This window comes from Sapajus apella, unplaced genomic scaffold (genome assembly GCF_009761245.1).
Source record: "Sapajus apella isolate SASKATOON/1434 unplaced genomic scaffold, GSC_monkey_1.0 scaffold59, whole genome shotgun sequence".
Lineage (NCBI taxonomy): Eukaryota > Metazoa > Chordata > Mammalia > Primates > Cebidae > Sapajus > Sapajus apella.
The window spans coordinates 13,159,429-13,175,933 of record NW_022436999.1 but is presented as its reverse complement, the minus strand read 5'-3'; the positions used below and the strand labels follow the sequence as shown (position 1 = coordinate 13,175,933).

Below are 16,505 nucleotides of genomic sequence, written 5' to 3'. Positions count from 1 at the left end.
TGAGAACTGTCCTGACCTTCTTTTAGAGAACTTGGCCCAGCTCTCTGCATACACGCTTAAATTGTCTATATGTTCTTAGTTTTGAAATTATTGCTCATAACTAACCTCATGGCTTTTCTTCACCCTTCCTCCAACCTCTACCCTGCAGTCTCAGTGGAAACCATTAAGGCACAGATGTTAAATGATTTAGCAAGGATGACATCACTAGTCAATAGCAGGGCAGGAACTTAAGCCCAGAATCATCAAGTTTCCTTTGCTACATTGAAGTTCTACCAGGACTTGAAAGAAAAATCAAAGATCACTCTACACTAACTGGTATTTCCTACATATTGTGGCCTTTATTCCTCACTTTCCACTGTACCAGGCACTGAGTAAGTGCTGAGGATAAAGGGAGAAAAGCCATGGCCCTTTCCTAAGGAAACTCCCAGGCTAGTGGGAGGCTGACCAGTGGACACTTAAGAGGTCACTGCGACTTGTGCTGTAAAAGAGGTATTTTGGGTGTCACAAAGGATAGAGAGGAGGTACTGAATTCCATCCTGAGGTTTATGGAGGATTCTCAGGAAACACAATGCTTCTACTGAAACCTAACCTTCCTAGCATGTAAACATAGCCACAAAAGCAAAGAAATTCAAATTAATAAATGAGGGTATATGGCAAATATTAAGAAAACTTATCATCTTGGATTTATATCCAATTGTCATGAAACTGAAAGGATGCTAGGGGGAAGAAAACCATTTAACAGAAGAAAGCATTACCTAATGGTGCCAACCATTCCGAGGAAATCAAAGCTGGTGCTTATCAAATTCAAGAAAAAATATGAAGCAGAATCATTTTAAGTGAATTAAGAAGCTGCAGAAAGCAAGAGCCAAGGTCTAGGACAAATCTGAGACTTCACACACTTTACCAGTTTTTTGTTTGTTTTTCTTTTTTCCTATTTAAGGCAACTTAATTTTTATTTGTTTCTTCTCACTGCTTCTCACAAATAAAGGACTGAGGAGGCTGTGGACTGCCACAACATAAGTTCATTTTGGTAGTAGTGAATCCAATTGTATCACAGAGAGCAAGGTAAATATAGGAAGGTGCGGCAATATCATTAGTTCCACAAATATTTATTCACTGCATCTGTACCTTGTAACAGCAATGGATATGATCTTAGAATTGGAGCCAGCTGTCTTGGAACGAGAGGAAGCCTCCCAAATTCTGATTCCATCTCCCCTCTCCCTATAGTACTACCACTGGATGCCACTCCAGGGCATGGCACCTGCATGGAAGGTATGTTTACCAGCATGTAATAACATGTAGTAATTACATCGTAATCATGAACAGATCTATTACTTCCACCATCTTGCTTAGTACCCCAACAACCATGTGGAACTGGTGTCTTATTTCTATTTTGCAGATAAGGAAATGGAAGTGTCTGGATGAAATTCACATGGACCAAATTTGGGCCTAGGATCCAAACCCAGGTCTCCCTGATGCTGAGCCCATGTTCCCCATCACTCGGCCATCTCCCTTCTATTTGTTCACTGAACAAAAATCAGAGTAACATCTCTTAGCCTGTTTTCTTTCCTTTAAAATAACTTTATTGTAGAATTTAATATCTTTATAGAAACAAAAATTTTTAAAGTGTCAATCATTGACTGTTTATGTCCTACTTACTGTTCTGTTCCAATTGTTGTTGCTAAATATGCATATATGAATATAAATATATTCAGAAACAACAAACGGAACAGAACAGTATAAGTGGAACATAAATTTAAAAAATGGTTTGCCTAGTTCTAATTGGGATATAATTCTCAGTGTCTGCTATTTCTACTCAAAGTTACTCCAAAACCCAGCTCCATGTTCTGATATGGTTCACACCACTTGTCATTTTAATGGCCATAAAATATTTCATTCTGGACAATACTTTTTCCTTCCAAATAATCATGAATAGTTTCCATATACTTCTTCCCATATTCCAATGGCCATAAAATATTTCATTCTGGACAATATTTTTTCCTTCCAAATAATCATGAATAGTTTCCATGTACTTCTTCCCATATTCCTATTATTATTTGTCATTGAGATGTTTACAAATGGTAAGAATTCCTAAAGTCACTACAACTTAAAATTTACTTTTCTTATATACTGAATTCCCTGAGTGTTTGGTTTGATTACAATTATAAAATTGCAGCAATATTAAAGTGAATAAGTTAGATAAGAATTACTTCAAAAATATATTACAGTCAGCTTTTGAAATATTTCTGGAACAAAAGATAAACATTTCATGAAGATATGATGCTATGATCTGTATGTTTGTGTCTCCCTAAAGTTCATAGGTTGAAATCCTAATTCCCAAGCTGATGGTATTAGGAGGTAGGGACTTTGGGAGGTGATGAGATCATGATAAAGGCAACTTCATGAATGGGATTAGTGCCTTTTTAAATGAGACCACTGAGAGCTAGCTGGTCCCTTCTACAATGTGAGGATGCAGTGAGAAGGTTATGAATCAGGAAATGGGTCTTCAACAGACACCAAATCTGCCTTGATATTGAACTTCCCAATCTCTGGAACTGTTAGAAATAAATTTCTATTGTTTATAAGCTATCTAGGTTATGGTATTTTGTTACAGAAGCCCAAACAGATTAAGACATGTGATAGAAAAGTACATAGACTCACAGTAAAGTGGGTCATGAAGGTTTTGTTACTGGAAGATAGTCAACCAGCAACACTATCTAACAAAATCTGTTGGCGAAAGAGAAAATATATTTACATTTTAATTCTTGGTTTTGAACTTTTCTCTTACAATGAAAAGTACCTGGGAGCAAGAATTAAAGTTGAAAAGTTTAAATAACTTTCTGCCAATTTAGATAGTGCACTTTTCCCCTGGGTTAGTAACGTCAGAAACATTTTAAAGCATCAATAAAACTTCACTGCACACAGCTGCAAGAATGGAAAGGACTTAAGTCAGCATTTTATCCCAAGTCTCTTATCTGAATTAATTATTAAGAGCATATAACGAGCCAAAATGTAACTAAATGGATAAGGTAGAATAATGCTTGATAATGATTTTCTAAGAGGCTATAATGTTTTGTTTTTCTAATCTAGGACCTGATTTATAGCTGCCCTATTGCTGCAAGAAAAGTAATGTACTTCACCAACATCTTTTCAGGTAGCTGCTGTTACTGAATAGGAGCAGTTATGTGTTGGTGCAGTTTCTCTTTTTCCTTGAGAATGATTATTTAAAGTGCTACAGGAAGGCATTGGAGATGATAAAAGTCTACCATGCAGTCTATGTTGAGTGATCATTCTGCGTAGACTGCAGGGTCCCTGACTATGTTGCCCCCCCACACTGTGCTAATAAGCACTTCGCACACTTTGCAGATACCATCCCATATACTCCCCACAACAACCTCAGAAGGAAAGCTCTATCAATCTGATTTTACAGACAAAGAAAGCAAGACAGAAAAAAAGTTAAGCTGTCCAAGGACACTCAGTTAGTGGCTAAGTTTCTAATCAAATCTACATATTGGTCCCTATGTTGTGCTACACACCTACGTGCCTAAGTATATGGATTTTGGGTCAGTTCATCACAAATATGTCCCATTTTCCATTGTATGTGCAATAACATGGACAAAATATATGCACCAAAATTTTGGGTAGGTTGGGGAGTAGCGAAGGAAGCAAGAAATGTGTCCTGGTGGGGTCATACCCTATAAGAGAAGCAGTTAGAATGGGGTTTGGATTACATTCCTCAAGAGGCTAGGTACATTAGGGAATAATATACCGGCTGAATTTTGGAAGGGGTGGAGGACAAAATAGCTGGGAAAGTGGAAAAGTGGGAGAGAGAAAGAGTAGGTGAGGTGGTCAAAGTTGTATGACATGGGATTTGAGTCCTCCACCACAGGCCCTCTAATTTTAAGCAAAAAGATTAAATTCACAAAATGCTCTGGATGTTGGTATTTCTTGTTGAGAGCAGTGATGGGGCAGCCTCTGGACTCAGAAATAAGAGATGCAATGGAAACAACGAGAGCAAGCCTTCCGCTTTTCCCTAGAACAAGGGAGAAGGGAGAGGGGTATCAGGGACTGAGGGTTCCTTTCTTTGAGGATAACACAAGGAAAAACTAAAATAATGAAGGGATGTTTTTCTCAACTGCTAGCAAAATGTACTGTAGACCTCTAGGAATTATAAGGGTAGCATACACCAAAAAATTAGTTAATAGAATTTTATAATTTTCCAATCTGGGGGCAAAAAAATGGTAACTGGTAGTTTAAATGCACATATTTCTGGTTCCCAGACAGGGGCACGGATCCTTACAAATACTTATTGGCTGTTTGTCATTTCTTCCTCTGCAGATTGACTCTCCATATCCTTTGCAAAGTTTCTATTAGGTCATTTATCTTTTTTTATATTAGTTTCCTGGAACTCATTATATATTTTGATTCTTAATCTTGTCTTTATGTTTTAAAACTCTTGCTCACAATTACTTTTTTCAACTTTAATTATTATATATATTGCTGTATGAAAGTTTTAGTTCGTATGTGGTCAAATCTACAGATTTTTGCTGTTTGTCTTTTGGGTTTTGTGTACTGTGGGGAAAATATTACTCTAAAACTGTTGGCAAATACTTTGGGAATATGTTTTGGTATAACCTTCTGGGAGGGAAATTCAGCAGTATTTCTTTTTGAGACTGAAAATTTACTTTGTGAAATATGTTATTCTCTCTTTATTTGAATATTTTTGTAGAAGGAAACTATTTGCTACGTGCAAACTCATATTTGCTGATGTAGTTATTAATTCTTGGTAGCTGAGGAGTATGTAATAATGATACTTTTGCTTCTGTAATTACCACGGCATCTATTATAGGGAAGATAGGATGAAAAATAGGAGTGGAAGGAGGTAAACTTTTTGAACTTATTTGTCAAGCTAGGTAGTTTCATTTTTTGGATTGATATACTTCAATAACAGAACGGCTTCCTGAGCTTCTTAATAGCTTTGTATCTATCCAAACTGATCTATCTGTTTGTCACATTTTATTTCCAATTTAACCTGTTTTCACATATCCTACAACACTGCAGAGATGATACAGAGCTTAACTCACTGGACAAATCCTACTACAGTTGCTTCAAGAGGAGAGAGGTCTCTGTATTACAACTGTAAATATCCTGGCTTGTGTTCCAAAAGGCTGGGTTTCAACTGCTCCTAATGCTGCAGGTATTACCTTGGGCACCTTTTCCATTCACAAAATAATGGGTTTTCCAATCATTTATGTTAATCTAATTCATGAAACTCATCAGTGCTCAAGCTGTTTCATCTGAATTCTTTCTGCATCGCTGATTTTTATTTTTCTCTTCTTAAAAAGTCACATTTTGCATTATGTGAGTTAATGTGAGTGCCAAATAATGTAATTACATTACTAAAACCCATAAGAAAATTTACAACAAAAATAAAACTTCTCATATTTAAATGCCAAGGTAAATTTTGTCATCTGGCACTTTGTCTCTACCTAAATACATTTGTTTCTTTCCCATCTGTTTAAAAATTTATTTAAGGAAATTAACATTTCTCCCAGAATTAATCTGGCTTGCATATCAAATGGAAAATATTTTTGCTTGAGGAAACTGTACTTTATTACTTAGTATCCACCACGCCCTTTATGCCGTAACTATTGTTTTTTACATTAAACAGATTTTAAAAACTGCCACTGAAAAAGGTAAAACAACTTGCTTAAAGTCATAAGGTTCTGAAGTGATGGAGCTGGAATTACATTCCCCCAGAGGCTGGGTGAATGAGCCTGCCTCACTCCACACCCCTGTCCTTTTGAACCTTCCATTCACCCATGAAAATTAATATTGTGTTTACATGTTCTCACTTATAGGCAGGTGTTGAGCAATGAGAACATGTGGACACAGACAGGGAAGCATCATGCACTGGGGTCTGTTTTGGGGGGGCTAGGGGAGGGATAGTGGGAGGGAGGGTGGGGAGGGATTACATGGGGAGAAATGTCAGGTATAGGTGATGGGAGGATGGTGGCAGCAAACCACCTTGCCATAAATGTACCTATACAACAATCTTGCATGATCTGCACGTGTACCCCAGAATCTAAAGTACAATTTTAAAAAACCACTAAAAATAAATAAATAAAATACATTTTAGTCATAAGAACATGGGCACCCAAAGAGCTTCTGGACCCAGAAGAGGCACAATTACATGAGCCAGAGCTGTCATTTCACTGAAACCCTTGGGGTTACACTGGGCCAAATTCTAGGTAAAAATTGTAGCAAAGCAAATGAGTGACTTGCAGTGGTAAAGAGTAAGAAAGATAATAATGGTTGCATGTGTATAACAGAAAGATTTCTAATGTATAATGGTATAAAGAACATTTACATTTAGTACATTTGAATTTTTATAATATGGATGTTTCATTTTCATAATTATTAATTTCCAGTATTTTAAATAAAGTGGTGAACAAAATTTCTAGAAAAAAATGATTAAAAAAAGATTAATATGGTATTATTATTTGACTCTGACACCAGGATTAGAGTCGTCACTGTTCTCCCTTAAGAGAGAGTTAGGAAGGCTTTAAAGGCTGAAACCCCATCAGTCACAAGACAATGGAGCCATCCATAAAAGCAGTTCCTTCTTCCTTCCAAAGTCTTCTTTGTGCTGTCTCATTTTGGCCACAAGGCACATAAATTCTTTCCTTCAATCAGAAAACAGGAGGGTACATAAATCACTTAGAGGTAGAAGAGCACATCAATAGCTCATAGAAGTCTGTGTCCCAGTGAGGACCACAGGCAGCATAGAGCAGGAAAAGGGACCAGCACCTTGCTAGACATTACTAAACCACCAAGATGATTTGGTTGCAAACCTACCTCAAGCAGAAGTCCAAGGAAACAGCAGAGGTTTTGCAGTCAGATAGGCCTAGGTTTGAATTCAAGTGACACTATTTACTATTATGTGACTTTGGGGGCAATATTTTAAAGCCTCTATTCACTTGTAAAATGGAGTGACTGGAACAACTGCATAGCACTCAGTAAGTGGCAGTGACTATTAGTATTATGAGTAGTGGCAGAAGTGCAAGCCTGAACTCCTCTACCTTTCTTTTGTGAAGAAATAAATGAACTGAATATAAAGTACCTGCAACAATGCATGGCTCATGGACACCCAATAAGTATTAGTATTATGATTGCAACTAGTAGTAGAGATTACAACTGGTCTTGGCAAGACCCTTTTCAGGTTCTTCATTTTGAAAAAGGGCAGAAAGTTTTGAGAAAGAGTAAAAGTACAGGATAAAGAGGTAGGATGGGGAAGGAAAAAGACAAGGCAAAAATGTATAAACCATGGAAAAGTTACCATCAGTTGCTGTTCAAAGAATCTGATGAATATGCAAGCTAACACCTATCATTGGCATAAAATTCTGGCCAATAATTCACCTTTGCTGTCTGAGCAACACACACCACTGTGAAAGAGAAAATATTGGCTTGCCTGGGTCTGTGTTTAGCTATAAGAGTCATCTTGTGAGAACTTAGTAACCAAACTGCAACAGAATGAGTAATACCAAAAATATACCTTTGAAGTACCAAAAATAGTCCTAATGACTATAAAATTGAGCAATCAGAAATTATTTGAGAAAACTAATCAATGGACAGAAAGTACTTAAGGAATATCTGCTATATATGTATTACTGAAGAGAAACAAACATTAAGTTCAGATGGTCTTCAGCTTATAAATCAGGAGTTTCATTTCCCAAAATCTATTTTCAGTCACTATTTGGAGCCTGAAACACATCTCCCCATCAAGAAAATTATGTTATAAATGATGATTTGCACTGGCCCAGGAAGCCCTATGTGTCTCACAGTGGAGCTGAGCTGCCCTAGGAAAGCTATAGAGGTGGTGTATCAGCTGTCAAAAGCTCTGCTGCTATTGTGGGGCTCACTAGGGCTTCAATCCTTGACCTGCCTCTTACTAGATGTAGAGTCCTGGGCAAGCAACCACATCTCTATAATCTTCAGTCTACTCTTTTGTCAAATGGCTGTGAAAACAGTACCAGTCTCATAGGTCCATGTGAGGAATAACTGAGACCTGAAGTGCTTCACATAATGTTCCCTCCTCCCCCTTGCTTAGCACTTGGTCAGTATTTACTAGATGGCAGTGATGTCAGTATTAGCAGCAGAAGTGCAGACCTGATCTCTGTCTTTTCTCTATGCAGGTTTTATTTGCCAGGGTGAGGTCAGAACGAAAGAAAAAGCCATGAATGTGATAACATTGTGCTTCCCTCATAGGGAGAAAATGGTGGGGACCTTGTGCCAAAAGTTGCCAGAGTAACAATGCTGGGAGATGGGGAAGAGGCTGGTGGCAGGGCTGTTGTGTCGGGGGTCTCATATAGACTGGCTGATTTGTATAACACTTCTATACGCAAAAAGTTAAAAATTCGAACAAGACAAAAGGCATAAGATGGAAAGAAAAATGGTTCCTCTTCCTTCTGACTCCCCATCGTTCATTCTTGTGTAGTCTTCAGTAAATTCTTTTATGCATACATTAGCCTAAATCGATTTCTATACCTTTTTTCCCCCCATACCTGTATTTAAGCCTCTTACTCTATATTGATAAGGGATTGCATAAGATGGGATCCTTCTTACCCTTCTCCCCAATAAATACATCTTTGAGCTCTTCACATGTGCAATTATTGAGCTGTTTCATTCTCTGTAATGATTCATAGGTATTTAATTGTATGAATGTACTTTGATTTTTTTAACCTGACTGCTATCAGTGGACATTTAACTTTGTCCCAGAATTTTATAACAATGCTCCAACAAATGTCCTTGTACACATAAATTGATGATGTATTTTGCAAGTTTATCAAGAGGGCAAATTTCCAGCAATCAGGCTGCTAAACTAAACAGTATGTTGGGTTTTTTTTTTTTTTTTGGAGAATTCCTGCCAAATTTTCTTTTAGAAAAAGAATGCACTGATTTGCATTCCTACCAACAGCATGAGAGTTCCTGCTTCCGTTTACCTTGGCCAACACAGAATTAGCAAACACTGAAAATGTTGCCATCAGATATGCAAAAAGCAACATCTCATTCTTTTGGCATTCCTTTGATTATGAATGAGATAATCATAATATTTGTTTTTCATGTTTGTTTGCCATTTGTATTTATTTTTCTATGAAGATCCTGTTTTTTTTTTTGTTTAGTTCTCGATTTTTAAGGGATGTGTTCTTCCTGTCAGTTAAATACATTAGGCATTTGTCAGACTGTTTTTAATAGTAATTTGAAATGCTTCATTTTAAATACCCAATGTTCATATAAATTTGCATTCAAAAGAACGTTTATTCTTTCAATTTATCTATTTCTTTTTCAGTTCTAAGCTGTTTGGGTTATTATAGCTTCCTAATTTATTTTCATACCTTCATAGGTTATCATTCTCCTCTCCCTATAATCCTCTGGTTATTTATATGGACTTATTTCTACACATGAACTTGTCAATTTGTCAAGTTCCAATAAAAATGCATTGATTTCATTTGGTATTTAGAGCTCAATTTAGGGGAAATTAACATCTTTATTTTATAATTTTCCTATTTAAGAATAAGGCACAAATTTATATAAGTCTACTTTTATGTCATTTGGTAGATTTTTAATTTTTCAAAGGCCTTTTATATAATATGTAATGTTGTTAATTTTTCCCTTTGTATTTTTAACCATTTATCATTAAAAGTATCTTCTTCCTTCATATTTCCTATTATTTATTTCTTTAACTTAATTATGTAACCATCCATCTTACCATAATCTTTTAATATTTTGAATTTTTTTTTTTAGTTTGATTCTCTCAAGTTTTCTTGATATAGAGTATTTTACCTCCTCCTTTCTTTATTTCTTTCTTTGGTCTTAGTACATTTGCCAAAACAGGAAAATGCTAAGTAATAAAAATAAATGGCATTTTTTCATGATTTAATGGGAAAATATTTAATGTTGTATGATATATGTTTATTTTTAAACATCAGTCCATCATCCATTCCTATTCTGGTAAAAGTTACTACTTCCTTTTTTTAAAGATTGAATTTTATCAAGTGCCTCTTTAGCATCTATTACAATGATTAGGTATTTTTATCCTTTAAAAGAATTGACATTGGAAAACAAAATAATGAATACTTTGTAAACTTTTATACAAATAAGCTTTAAAGCCTGCTTGAAATGGATGCTTTTCTAGGAACTATATGCTTCAAAATTTTGCACATTTGAAAATATTCTGTCCTCCTTAAACATCAACAATTTGTTATCAACAATTTGGCTAGGTATAACAACATGCTTGGGACAAAGAAAAATTTACAAATCCTGCAATTCAGAAATTCTACATCTAATGTTTACCTTAGAGGAACATTTATATCTGTGCATAAGGAGACACCTAGGATGTCCATTGCAGCTTTAGTTGTAAAACTAACAAAACTAGAAACAATCTAAATATCTATATATAACATAATAAAATACACATTTAAAAGAATAAAGAACACTGATAGGTATCAATAAAGACAAATTTAAAAATTTTGTCAAGAAATGAAGCAAGTTGCAAAATTATGCATACAGCACAATACATTAAAAATACACAAAATTTTACATGGTTTTTATAGGTAATATCATATAAAAGTGTAAAAATGAAAATGGAATTATATAATAAACTTAAGAGTCTAGTTGTGTGTCTTGGGAGATTTTAAGTAATCTGTAATTTTGTAACTTTTTAAATGGTAACAATCTACTCATTCATTACGTATGTCAAACACACACACACACACACACACACACACACACACACACACAAACACACACACACACCCTCCCTAGGAAAAAAGTAGTGGGAAATGTGACAACACATTGATAGCAGTAGTCATTTCTGAATAGTAGCAACAGAGGTTTGTGTTCCTTTGTTGTTTTTTTTTTCATGTTTAAATTTAATACATTAATATGAAATTCTTGTGTCACTTTTTATTCATAATTTTTCTCCACTTTGCCTTATTGTCTTTTGGCTTTGATTGCTGCCTTGGAAAATTCTGATAGAAGCCTGATTTTTCCTTTTCTAGGTGATTTGGTTTTATGTGTGAAAGATGCCTGAAGAATTCATTCTCTGGCTTCAAAGTGTATCCAGAGAATATATGTCTTGGCACTGAAGTTTCTGTAACAAATTTTCCTAGCACAAAGTCTACTCTTTTGATGTGTTTTTTGCAATTTCTTTTTAATATTTTTTCTTTTTCATTTGTTCTATTTCCTACCCCAGATATACTGATTTTTCTTTTGCTGTATCATCTTTGAGTTTCATATCTACTACTTTCTGATGTTTAACTCAGTATCTTTTATGTTCACTGGTTATTTCAAGCCTTTCTTCTAAGTCATTATTTGAGGTTTTCTTCACGCCTATCTTCTCCTACCTATTTCTAATTATCTATCACTTTGGTAACAATATCATTTTGGCCCTCAATTCATTTCTTTAGCTCCAGCATTTCCTTTTTTAATCTAATTTGATAGTCGTATCGTTTTGTCTTTGTTTTCCTTCTTTCATGTTCTTTTAAATTTCTTTTTAGTGAAAAGCAATCATTAAAGTAAGATACCTTCCATTTTCATAGCTCGTTTCTTCCAAAATAAATTCATCTTTCCTTAGCATTCTGTCCTCCTCTCTTTTGTCTTCCTTCTTGTTCCTTTCCTCTTTCCACTCTTTGCTAGTTCCCATGTGTTTGTTTTCCTTGCTCACTATTAACCTGAACAGTTCTGTCATGACAATATAATTGCTCCCCAGATGCCCTCCATATTATCTGACACCTCTTCATCTTCTTATATGTTCAGTCACAGAGTTGAGAATTTCAGGTTCCCTCCAGGGGCAAGTTCAGCTGGGACTATAGGTAGCTACGGGTAGCAGAGGCCTGCACACTGCTCTCCTTTCTGTGCTGTACCTGGTTGCACGTCATCTCATTCCCCTTATAACAAATGATATTAGTTTCATGATCCCAATTTAGGGTAAAGCCAAGGAAACTTCATTCAGAAAGACTATGATGTCTACTCTCTGTGTTTCACCTTCCTCCATCCTGCAGTGGATCCCTCTCCTCCCAGCAGACAGAGACCAAAGATGTGCATTCTGCCACGTTAACATTCTGCTATGGACTAACAACTGAATCCTCCATGTACCTCTTCCTGTAGACCCTTATCCCCATCATTCACTTTACTGTATCCTTTGTCCTCCACTAAGCTAAATCTCCAATTAGGGCTGGGCATAATTTGCTCTGGGTAATTATAGTCGCTCCTTATTCCCTCTCAGCTTTCTTTCCACCTGGTCAGTTTTATAAAGGTTAGCCCGGACGTTTCTTTGTCCTCTGATGAGACACTGAGGGCATAGGGGGAGCTTTCCAACTCCCTCCCCAGGGCTGCCAGATACCCAGCAGATTACTTCTCTCTAAATTAAGGAGGAATGGGAGACTTCTTAGGATTTTGTCTGCCCCCTCCCCTGCCTCAGGGGAGCAGAATGTAAGGGAATGGAATTAGGAGTCCTGGAGGTTCCGGGAGTCTTACGCTTCCTTCTTTCTCTGGCTGTTGCATAGCATGGGGCTGTACCTCTGCCATTATTTGGTGGATGCCAGCATACTTTTTGCTGGTTTTTAAGTTTATCCTGTCTTTGAGCATGTCCTTGGGTTTTGGAAGAGAGAGATTTTGTGATTTGCCTTCACTTCATCATCTTATCCTGAAAGTGGACTTAAGGTAATATATGTCAGAAACTGTCCTCCCAGAGGCAGCTCTAAGTAAGTTCTGCTCTTCAATAGTGAAAACATCAGAGTATCAGTTCAACCTGAGAGAAAAGGGAAAAAAGACTTCACACAGACAGACAGACAGACACACACACACACACGCACACGTTCTGAGGTAACAGGTCGATTTAGATGCATGGATGTATGTATATGCTTGTGTAAGAAAACGGGAAAGCTAAATAAAAAACTGGCCACATTCAACTGGGTAAGCTTTGTTTATTAAAAAAAATAACATCTGCCTTAGTATCATCAGGGATTTAAAGGACGGCCAACACCAACAATACTCTCAATGACTCAATTCTGAAAAGGGAGTCAAAATTGTCCATTTCATGCTTTTTTGGTATTTACTGTCATTCCAATTTCATTAGAAATGGCAAAGTCTAGTCAATGTACTTTAATACAGTCACACTTAATGGTAAATATTATCACCTCAACAACCTCAAAAGCATATTTTAAAATCGAAATGTTTCAGAAAATGCTAGTAGGAGGCAACAATGGTTGATAATTCTTTCCAGATTTCCTAGGAATTCTAGTAAATATTTTTCTTAGTAAAGGGAATTATTAAAAAGCAATTTTGTGTGTGTGGCCCTCAGGATGAACACAAAGGCTTCTTTTTCATTGTGTCATGCTGAGTTGAAATGATCTGTATGTATAACTTCATATGCCAATATCAAGGTAATACAACAATGAAAACTTCCCTGAGATCATGTGACAAACTTAGCCTGATATATTTTAAAGGCTCTAAAAAATAATGGTTGGCCCCAAGGTCAAACCATTACAACCGTATAACCAAGTTATTGAAACTAGCAAAATCTGAAGAACACACATCATATTCTAAGACAGAGAAACAGAGACCTGGCAACTTAGCAATTTTACTAAACCTGCCTTTACTAATTAATTAACATAGAGTGCATATTTTGTACTCAATATGTAGCATTTCACTTTGTTCTAGACAAAACTAACATTTTTTTCTAGAAACTGATTACCCAGTGGTATTCATCCTGCTGAGGGACAGAAGCAGAGTCCTATCCTAGGCACAGGCAGGTGACTCAGGACATGTGAACTATGGTCTCCACCTTTACTTTAAGCTGTCCTTAGAATAAAAGGTGGGAATAAATTTTAAATGCAATCTTTCTTTCTTAAGTACAGAAGCACCAGACTCCATTCCAAAAGTAAAATCAAAACAAGAGCAAGGGCAACAAATATATCTAATTTGTAATCTTAGAAATCTAGTAAAAGACTAATTACTGTATGTAAGTATGTGTATGTGTGTGTGTGTGGTTGGGGGGAGTGCTTTTAATCATATATGTTTCATTCCCTATGCCAGGGGCTTTTATCATAAAATTCATAAAAATTCTATTACCTTATCAATTACAGGCACACACACACCCCCCATATACACACAGTGATGAAAACAAAAAGCTACCCAGATGCACATTCCTAATCCTTTATTCCTTTAGACTCTTTTAAGAGTTATTATACTAATTTACACTCAGTATTGTGCTACTATAAAAAATCATGTTTAGCAAAGCCTCAGCCCAAATTCCCAACTCATATATACAAAATCCTGACCCTGACTTTCAAACACTGTCAGTAGTAGCTCCATCCAGCCCTATGCACATTGCTCTCATGCAACAGTGCATATACTACACTCCTGCAACACATAAGGCCCCATGCTCTTTCCTTAGATCTGCTCATCTGCAGTAGTGAACATGGTCTAGATGCCTCCCAGCACCCATGACACTCCTCTCCCACGGAGTACCAGCTGTGACTCTTGAGTTAGACTGACCCATCCACTAGTCCCAGGGATGCTGGCTGGCTTAAGGTGATCAGGATGGTACGATCCCCTTTACCAAAATTACGAATATCCCAAAGATATTTCACTAAGTTTATGGTATTTTCTTGGCCATAGTGATTAATTCAGATATATACATGTGACTTAAATGTATATATATATAATTTAAGTTTAAACAACTTAAAATTGTTCCAATTGAAATTAAACCCTCTTTACTCACTGGTTGAAGAACAAGAAATTTTCTGTCCCCTTGGGTGTCAACAGAAACATGTATAGCCCAGGTATATTTTTAACTTATAGAGGAAGATGAAAAGAATTATAGACAGAAAGCATCACAGACTTGAAAGTATTGTAAGCCATTGGATCAAATCATCTCCAAAGCCTGTCTATATCTAGAATTTTCAGCTGGATCAGCCAATAGATTTCTATTTTTATTTTGACCATTCTGAATTGAGTTTCTGTTAGTTGCAACACAAAGACACTTGACCAAAACATCTTCCTCCTGCTTCCCAACTGTATTAGAATAAAGTTTTAGTTACTGTAACAAAGATCCATGTCTGCTCCATGGTGTTGGGAGCAAGGCTGTTTCCATCTTGTTGCCCTGTCACACCCAGGATGTGTTGTCATCTGCATGGTTGAAGGTGGTTCATCACCAAACTCTTGTTCTTGGCTAAAGGATGAGAAAAAGGAAAAAGAGAAAGGAAAGGACACACCCTTTTCTTTTAAGGGAACAATTCAAAAGTAACATACATCACTTGTAGTCATATTCTATTGACCAGAGGATGCTTATATGGCCATATTTAGGTATATGGGAGGCTGAGATATGTTGTCTTTATCTAGGTATCCAAATGTTGAGCAAAAACATTCTTTCACTACAGAGAAGAAAAGAATAGATACTGGAGAAAACCTAACAGCTTATGTACCTTGAGCTTTACACAGATTGTTTGATTTTGGTGTAATAATCTATCTTCTATGATCTACCAAATCGTTTCCATGTGTTCTTCTAGACCTATTTAATATCCACCCCAATTTAGCAGAATCCCATCTGCTGAGTTCTACATGAAAATAATTCCACATTGTGTGTATGTTTGAGTGCATACCAGCTAAAGTTCAAACTCTGGCTAATTTCAATATTCTGTGACTACTTTTAATCTTTGATAGGACAAAACTAGAATTAGTCCAAGCTGTTTTCACTTGATGACATTAAAGATTAAAAAAACAGTAGCATAACAAGTATGACCATTCTCTAAGGCCAGTTGATGACAAGATACTTTGATTTTTTAACCATTTCAAAGTAACTAGATTAATGTTAAATGTTAACATGGGCAATGACAACACTAGCCAGAATTCTGAACTTTTTCTAATACATAAAATTTAAAATCTGGGCTGGGTGCAGTGGCTCACACTTGTAATCCTAACACTTTGGGAGGCCGAGGCAGGAGGATCACTTGAGCCTGGGAGTTCAAGACCAGCCTGGGCAACATAATGAGATCCCATCTCTATTTATAAAAATAAAAAAATTAAAAATTAAAATATCTATCTATATCATCTGCTAGTGTTCATCTACTTATTTATTGTGAGCAAGTTCCCAGTACCAAGGAAGCTGCATTCACCTCTAGAGTTTTAAAACAAACATCTCATCAAGAAATTCTTTAAAAGATAAGGGGCAAACCTTGACGTTGATATTTGGTATGTATGTAGCACATCGGTATCTGGACTGACAGATTTAGATGTATATGCATGTAATTGTTGCTGATTAATGTCACAAAAGACAAATTTGTTCTCATCTCAATGCCCCAGTGGAACCTCTACTCAGAAATGTAGTATGTTTTGGATGAGGAAATGGCCAGAATTGGGCTTTATATTAAGGATGATCATTGAAATAATCTGCATTGTCCAAAAATTATGTATTAATAACTAACTATGTCCCAAGCACCATG

At 36.2% G+C, this 16,505-nt stretch overlaps 1 protein-coding gene across 4 annotated transcripts in view; it reads right to left on the bottom strand.

Annotated features, from left to right (window-relative positions):
- Positions 1-16,505, bottom strand: part of RTN1 (reticulon 1) — a 468,840-nt gene that overhangs the window by 185,746 nt on the left and 266,589 nt on the right. The window contains exon 1 of one of the 4 annotated variants that reach the window (XM_032246117.1): positions 15,105-15,213. The exons of the other annotated variants lie outside the window; for them this stretch is intronic. Within the exon in view, the coding sequence (XP_032102008.1) occupies positions 15,105-15,198 (94 nt within the window). The 5' untranslated portion in view covers positions 15,199-15,213. Of the gene's footprint in view, positions 1-15,104; positions 15,214-16,505 lie in introns of those variants that run through there. 4 annotated transcript variants of the gene reach the window in all.